At 50.0% G+C, this 8,458-nt stretch overlaps 1 protein-coding gene across 1 annotated transcript in view; it reads left to right on the top strand.

Moving 5' to 3' along the window:
• ADCY4 (adenylate cyclase 4) overlaps positions 1-8,458 on the top strand; it is a 66,778-nt gene that overhangs the window by 7,244 nt on the left and 51,076 nt on the right. Inside the window, exons 2-3 of the mRNA XM_015412753.1 lie at positions 4,871-5,068; positions 7,028-7,189. Of these exons, the coding sequence (XP_015268239.1) occupies positions 4,871-5,068; positions 7,028-7,189 (360 nt within the window). The remainder of the gene's footprint in view (positions 1-4,870; positions 5,069-7,027; positions 7,190-8,458) is intronic.

Below are 8,458 nucleotides of genomic sequence, written 5' to 3'. Positions count from 1 at the left end.
TTGCACTTACTAGGCATGCAGGGAACATGTGATCTTTGTCTCATCCGTTTAAACCCTCAGATTGGTCATTATATAGGGCTCCAAACCCTTTCCCTCGTCTGTGGAAGAACATAAGAGCAGCCATGTTGGTTTGGATCAATCATTCATCTAGTCCAGTATCTTGTTTGCAACAGTGACTAGTCAGATTACATAGAAAAGCCCACAAGTATAACTCACAAACAATGTGTAGTGGTTAAATGTGCGGACTCTAATCTGGGAGAACCAGGTTTGATTCCCCACTCCTCCACTTGCACCTGCTGATGTGACCTTGGGTCAGTCACAAGCTCTGGCACAGCTGTCCTTGAAAAAGAGCCGTTTCTGTCAGAGCTCTCTCAGCCCCACCCACCTCACAGGGTGTCTGTTTGTGGGGAGGGGAAGGGAAAGGAGTTTGTAAGCTGCTCTGAGACTCCAAGTGAACGGCGGGGTATAAATCCAATATCCTCTTCCTCCTCCTCCTCTAAGCTGTGGAGTCTTGTGAGCAAGAATTCTACTTTGTGAGCTACTGGCATTAAAGTTGTGAGCGAGCAATTTGGCTACTGCATAAATTAATTTGTTCTGGAGCCCTCCTTCCTGAGCTAAGACAAAAATGTGTGAGCCGGAGGCTAAAAACCTGTGAGTTAACTCACACTAACTCAGCTTAGAGGGAACTCTGCCCACAAAGAACAGGCCTCATTTGTTGACTCCCAGCATATGGTAGTCAGAGGCTCTGAACCCTGAGGTCCTATTTGGTTATCATGTCTAAAAGCCAGCAATAAACTTGTCCACCACAGATATCTCCCAAACACTTGTAAACTCCTCTAACCCAGTAGGCATCACAATGTCTTGTAGTGTTGCCAGCTTTGGGTTGGGAATTTCCTGGAGGTTTGTGGGTAGAGCCTGGGGAGGGATGGGTTTGGGGAGGGACCTCAGTGGGCTATGATGCCATTAGGGGTGCCAAGTGGGGGCAGGTGGCGGGTAAACCCCCGCTTTGGAGGCCCGATTTCCGCCGCCGCAGAATCGGGCCCCAGGGGAACCTCACCCCCCAAAGCGCAGTGTGGGTGCGTCACAGGAAGTGACGCAACCACGTAGAGCACGTTGGGTGTGTGGCCCCAATTGTTGGAGGGAAAACTCTATGGTTTTCCCTCCAACGATTGAGGACATGCCCGTGTCACTTCCTGTGACGTTCTGGCGGTGCGTGCGCGCACACATACCTCAGCAGCTCCCGGACAGAGAGAACGCTCCCCCGCCGGTGAGTAAAGAACGACTTGGCAACCCTAGATGCCATAGAGTCCACCCTCCAAAGCAAGCCTGGAGATCAGCCGTAATTCTGGAAGATCTCCCTGCCTGACCTGGAGACTGGCAACCTTACATGACAGTGAGTTCCACACGTCAGCTACTCTAAAAGTTAAATATCTAGTCAGGTGTGCATCTTATCTCTGGCAGATATATAATGAAATGCATCACCATGGACATGTTTGGTCCATGTTTGGTGTAGTGGTTAGGCACAGTTAGGAGTTTGGTTAGTGGTTAGGAGCAATGCTCCCTCTAAGCTGTGGAGTCTTGTGAGCAAAAATTCTTCCTTGTGAGCTACTGGCATTAAAGTTGCGAGTGAGCGATGCTGCATAAATTAGTTTGCTTTGAAGCCATCTTTCCTGAGCTAAGACAAAAATGTGTGTGCTGGAGGCTAAAAAACTGTGAGCTAGTTCACCCTAACTCAGCTTAGAGGGAACACTGGTTAGGAGTTTGGCGTAGTGGTTAGGAGCACAGTGCAGTGGTTAGGTGGATGGACTCTAATCTGGGAGGACCGGGTTTGATTCCCCACTCCTCCATATGCAGTTGCTGGCACGGCTTCAGGTCAGTCACAAGTTCTCTCAGAGCTGTCCTCTCAAGGGCAGTCCTCAAAAGAGCTCTCTCAGCCCCACCTACCTCACAGGGTGTCTGTTGTGGGGAGGGGAAGGGAAAGGAGATTGTAAGCCCCTCTGAGACTCCGGGTAGTGGAGGGCGGGATGTAAATCCAATCTCTTCTTCTTCTCTTCACGTGTGTATTTATTCCACCGATACCTCATTCCTATACTTAATATCCGTTCTTGCACCAAAATATCCAGGTCAGTTTACAACATTTAAAAGGTTGAAAATATGCCATGCAAAACAGACAACCCCATAAGGTGTTAAACAGCAGCCTAACAGAACAGATGCAGCCCTGTGTAAAAGTCATTCAAACCCAGTAGGCAAGCTGAACAGATAATATGGTCTTCAAATCATCAACACCAGTAAAACCCCACCACGCAACGGGCCTTTAAAGGAACTATTAAAAGCAGGGCTATTTTGGGGCAGGAACGCACAGGAACGGAGTTCCGGCTGGCTCCTGAGTTGGCCACACCCAGCAGGAACTCATTAGCATAATAGGCCACACCCAACAGCAGACACTCATTAGGATTGGCTACATTCGGGGTGTGTGGCCTAACATGCAAAGGAGTTCCTGCTACAAAAAAGCCCTGGGTTTTGACCACAAACAAGGTGAACAGAATAAGAAGCAAAAGGTGGGTGTGGCTGGATGACCACACTTCTGGTAACATGGGGGTGCGGCCTAATGTGCTAATGAGCTGTGCTGCCAGGGGTGTGGCCTAATATGCTAATGAGTTTCTGCTGTTGGGTGTGGCCTATTATGCTAATGAGTTCCTGCTGGGCTTTTTCTACAAAAAGAGCCCTGAACACCAGTAAAACCCCACCACGCAACAGGCCTGTAAAGGAACTATTTAAAGAATTGTTGTTACCATCTCACCAATGATGAGGCTCCCCCAGCCTCTTGAAGCAGGGAGATCCAAAGTCTGGGGACCGTAGCAGAAACAGTCCTATCCTGCATGCCCACAACCTCACCCACCCAAGGCAGGCTCACAGCCAAAAGCAATGCCAGCTGATTTGGGGGTATGGGATGTGCCAGTCCCTCGTGAAGGTGGGGCTGCCACGTTGCTCGCGATGCTCGATGAAGCAGCAGGAGCTCAAAGGGGGACCGGCCCTGTGCAATGTTCTAGACATTTCCCAGATCTCTATGGTAAAACTCATAGAGGTTCAGGAGATTCCTTGAATCTCACTGGTGCTGTGACATCATTTCTGGGTAGGGTTGCCAGGTCTGGCCGACAAGCTGGTGGGGGACTTACCGGGAAGCTCCGGGAGAGGGGAGAGAAGAAGTGTGATGTTTCTACGTCATCTCCGAGTGACATAGGCACACCGGGGACATCAGGGGGTGACATGCCTACATCACCCGGAAGTGACATAGGCACGTCAGTGATGTGGGGGAGGGGTGACCCTCTGGCTTTGGGGCAAAACTCTTATTTGAAGCTAATTCTACCATAGAGTTTTGCCCAAGAATCAGAGCATCGTCACCAATGTGCCTATGTCACTCCAAGGTGATGCTGGCACATTGTTCGGGGAGGCTTAATTCCTTAGCGGAGAGGAGCACCCCGTGGCCATTTCCTCCAGCTTTCTGATAGCACTGAAACAGGAGAGGGGCTCCAAACTGGGGGATCCCCTGCCCCCCAACTGGGGAAAGGCAACCTGGGTCTGGAACAGGAAGTGACCTCATGGTATTGCACAATGCTGTTTTTTGGAGTCTCCGCCCACTCATTGCTCCTGGGGATTGCTAGCCTGGTGCTGGCAACCCTAGGGTGAAGGTGGTCCCTCTGATACTCTGACCCAAGGCCATGTAGGGCTGCAAAGGGCAACACCAAAACGTTGAACTGGACCTAGAAACAAATTGGAAGCCAGTGCAATTGATGTAAATGGGGGGTATTTTGATCCTGGCTTCCCCGTTCTGTTCCGGCTCATTTTTTGCAAATGCTTTTGCATTATAGTAGCCTGGAACTGTGTATGTAAATGCATGCACATGTAGGTAAAGGCATAAGTGGGCACAAAGGCACCATGCAGCACACAACCTGCCACTTCGCGCACTGCAGCTGCTAAGGTACATCTTGCTCTCGTACCGGAGGAACAATTGTGTTTTTCTAAAGTGTCCTTTGCCCAAAGAATAATTACCCTCCCGGCTTTGAAATCAGCAGAGGACAGGCTATTTCCCAGTAAATGAAAACAGCAGGCAAGTAGGGCCTTCAACAATGCGTAATCACTTGTGCGCGGCGGGCTCAGGCAGCTGTTTGTTATTATAATAGGAGTGTAATAAGCATGTCTCTGTTTTCAATGGTGAAAAGTTGGTGGGTCTGGGGCTCCTGCTACATCCTTTTGCCAGGTCACGTGGCTTATTCAGGCCAGAGCGCTTATATATATATACACACACAGGAGCAAGTGGTGGAGGCTTGTCAATTCCAGCTGTGGTAAGAGTCTGTTCCAGATAACTCAGTAGGGACACGTTTGTGGACTGCATGAGAGTTAGTTCTTTGTTTCTGTCGGCTTCTGCTTGTGTATTCTAGACTGGGGAAAGGGGATGTCAAAATCTGTTGCAGTTCTGTTGCAAAGACTACCCTGTAGGAAATGCAAACCACTCCTGTTGGAATAGCTGCTAAGACTGACCTGGGGGGGGGGAATGCAAACCGCTGCTGTTAGAATAACTGCTGCTATTGATTTGAAACGTGCTAACCAAAATAATAGTTTACCTTTCAAAGGCAGAACTGGGTCATCCGCAGACCATGGGTTTGGACCCTTCTTCCAAGATGCTTGGCAGCCCTCTAACAAACTGGGACAAGGGAAGATCAAACAAGCATGTGCTGATGATTTACTAATGCTAATCAAAGGAATCAGAAACCATTAATTTCAGCACCTTGTTTCCTGCTGTGCAGTGCCCTTTAGGAGAACACCAGTATTGCGAGTATGACTAATTAATCATGTCTCTTCTTTCCTCCAGGAATTCTCCTCCAACTTGGGTTTCCTGATTACATTATTTGCTGCTCTGGCTGTTTTTGGCCTAATCTTGGTCCTCGTGTGCATCGAGAGCGTCTTTCAACAATGCACTCGTGTCTTTTCCGCTGTAATCTGGATCTGCCTGATTACCATGGGCTACGTCTTTGTCTTCACTGGAGGGCTGGTTATGGCCTGGGACCAGGTGAGGTACTCTCGCTGCATCTTTGGGAGGGGCATAGACTTTACAAGTTGAAACGGGCCACTTTAAGGGGTGGGATGGGCATCTTCTAAGCATTGGTCTACACATTCCTGAGCAAAATCATGATGCTTCAGAATGCAGGTGGTGGGGCTGCACAGTGGAATGCTCTAACATGTAAAGAAATAACTCCACTCTCTCGATAGAAAGGTAGGCCGTCAAGGAGAAGTGCTCCAGCCTAGCTTCCTCCCTGATATCTACTCTTCTATGTGCAATGATCAATGGAGAAGAATTGAATAGATGAAACTGTCTTACACTGGGCGAGATCCTTGAGCAATCTAGCTCATTATTTGATGGGCACGGGGTTTCCATGGCCTCAGATGCAAAAAGAGACTCTAATGTCTGAGATCCCGGAGACTGCAGGAACTGAACCAGGAACCTTCAGCGTGCAAAGTGTGTGCTGTACCACTGAGCTCCGGCATCACCTCTTCAAATGTTAAAGCTTTGCGCATAAGCGCAAACCTTACCCCACAGGGGAACCACCACAGCCATCTCCTGTGTTTAATTTGGCATTGAATACCCAAAGCTGTATTCAGTGCCAAAGAGAAGGAGACCCTGCCAGCCTAGGGTGCAAAATAAGCTGGGGCCGGCCCTGACTGCAGGAACTGAACCAGGAACCTTCAGCATGCAAAGTGTGTGCTGTACCACCTCTTCAAATGTTAAAGCTTTGCACATAAGTGCAAACCTTACCACACAGGGGAACCACCACAGCCATCCCCTGTGTTTAATTTGGCATTGAATACCCAAAGCTGCCTGAGGCGGTGGTTCACACCATCAGGGGAACGAGGTGACCAGAAAACGAAGGTGACTTTTCTGGGGGTATTTTGTGTTTGCATGTCTGTGTGTGTGTTTATATGAACGCGCGCGCGTGTGTGCGCATGCCCGGAAGTCATGACTGACCTCTGGCGACCCCTAGTGGGGCTTGGATACAGGGGACATTCAGGGAGGTAGCTTGCTATTGCCTGCCTCTGCGTCGTGGTCCTGGTATTCCTTGGAGGTCTCCCGTCCAAATACTTTCCAGGGTTGGTGGCCCTGCTTAGCTTCTGAGATCTGATGAGATCAGGCTTGCCTGGGCTATCCAGATCAGGGCTGAAACCTAAGGTGACTTGAGGTGATAGAACGGACTCTGTCACTTCAGTGGAGGGTCCTGGAAGTGTTTCTGTATCTAAAAACAAACAAACTAACTTCCCCTGATGGTGTAGTAAAAAAAGTGATGTCAAGTCACAGCTGGTTTACGGTGACCCCGTAGGGTTTTCAAGGCGAGAGACAGCTCAGAGGTGGCTTGCCATCGCCTGCCTCCCTGTAGCAACTCTGGACTCCCTTGCAAACAGAAATGTAGTTCCCAACCAATGTTCCCTCTAAGCTGTGGAGTCCTGTGAGCAGAAATTCTCCTTTGTGAGCTACTGGCATTAAAGTTGTGAGCAGGTAGTTTGGCTGCTGCATAAAATTAGTTTGCTCTGGAGCCCTCCTTCCTGAGCTAAGACAAAAATGTGTGAGCTGGGGGCTAAAAAACGGTGAGCTAGCTCACACTAACTCAGCTTCGAGGGAACACTGTTCCCAACCCATATGGCAGAGGTGCTACAGCTAAACTGTGTGTGTTGGGAGGGGGGGACACGCTTTTTTGCATTTCCTTCCCGCAAATGGAATTTTATCCCTGACTTCGATGGCCTAGGCTAGCACCATCTCGTCAGATCTTGAAAGCCCCTCTGTGTCAGCCCTGGTGAGTCCTTGGACGGGAGATTTCTCAGGATGTGCCGGGCTGCTACGTGAAGACAGGCAACGGCAGACTTCCTCTATTTCCCCCTCGCCTTGAAAACCCTAAGGTTTGCCGTGTGACTCGGCGTCACTCCCCACCACCGCCGATCCTGCTGCGCAGGTGACTGACGCCACGTCCTTTCCTCCAAGGTCTCCTTCTTCCTCTTCATCATCTTCACCGTCTACACCATGTTGCCCATCCGGATGCAAGACGCGGTGGGTGCCGGCTTGGCCTCCTCCCTCTCCCATGTCATAGTCCTGGGCGTCTATCTCTCCGTTGGGTCCACGTCGCAGGCAGAGCTGGCCTTGCAGGTGAGCCTGACCCAGGGACCCTTCCCGTCAAGACCAGGCCGAGGGGCTATCGCATTGATGTCTGTCCAGAGCAGCAGCATGTGCTATGGGGGCAGCACCCAGTGCAGCACCCAGCTGGCCTGTGGATCTCTAGCATACTTACGGCTGCGTGCCCAGCATCAGGGCTATTTTTGGGCAGGAATGCACAGGAACGGAGTTCCGGCTGGCTCCCGAGTTGGCCACGCCCAGCAGGAACGTCATTAGCATAATAGGCCACACCCAAGAGCAGGAACTCATTAGGATTGGCTACATTAGGGGTGTGTGGCCTAACATGCAAAGGAGTTCCTGCTACAAAAAAAGGCCCTGGGTTTTGACAACAAACAAGGTAAGCAGAATAAGAAGCAAAAGGTGGGTGTGGCTGGATGACCACACTTCTGGTAACGCGGGGTGCGGCCTAATATGCTGATGAGCTGTGCTGTCATGGGTGTGGCCTAATATGCTAATGAGATCATGCTGTTGGGTATGGCCTATTATGCTAATGAGTTCCTGCTGGGCTTTTTCTACACAAAAAAAGCCCTGCCTAACATCCTAATCGACCTCCCGACCTGAGCCCCAGAACTTTCCTCCTATAATGCCCACCCCTTATTGATGTTTTCTACAGCATCCATGGAGCCATCTCTCCATCAGCCTGCCCACCCAACTTTTACCCATCTCGCCATCAGCCTGATAACCCATTCATCCATTTTGCCATCTCTCCTCCTCCTCCTCCGTCAGTCCCCCTCCTCTTATATGTGCATCCATTTCTTCTGATCCATTCACCTATTTTGCCATCTTTCTCTTCTTCCTGCACTCCTCCAGTCCATCTATCCATTTTGCCATCTCTCTCCTATTGTCCCATCTACCCATCACTGTTCCTTCCAGTGTCTTCCTTTATCTCTCAGTCCGTCCATCCACATGCTCACTTTAACATTCTGCACAGCCATCTCTGGCCAATCCGTACACCAATACATCCTTCCGTTTATTGTGCCACCCTTCACTTCTCTGTATTCCAGCCATACATCTCATCATCTTTCCCACCCTTCTTTTGTCCATCGGTCTGTTCATTTTGCCACCCCTCCAACCTTTTTGTTGTCCACTCATCATCCACCCATTTGATCATCTCCTTTGTACTGTAGTCCTCTTGTCCCATCTATCCATCTGTCTGGTGATACCTGTTGCCACCACCCCACGCTTCCCTTTAAAGCCAGCTTGGTGTAGTGGTTAAGAGTGGCGGACTCTAATCTGGAGAAC

This window comes from Gekko japonicus, unplaced genomic scaffold (assembly GCF_001447785.1).
Source record: "Gekko japonicus isolate JY-2015 unplaced genomic scaffold, Gekko_japonicus_V1.1 scaffold669, whole genome shotgun sequence".
Lineage (NCBI taxonomy): Eukaryota > Metazoa > Chordata > Lepidosauria > Squamata > Gekkonidae > Gekko > Gekko japonicus.
This window is presented reverse-complemented; position numbering and strand designations above follow the sequence as displayed.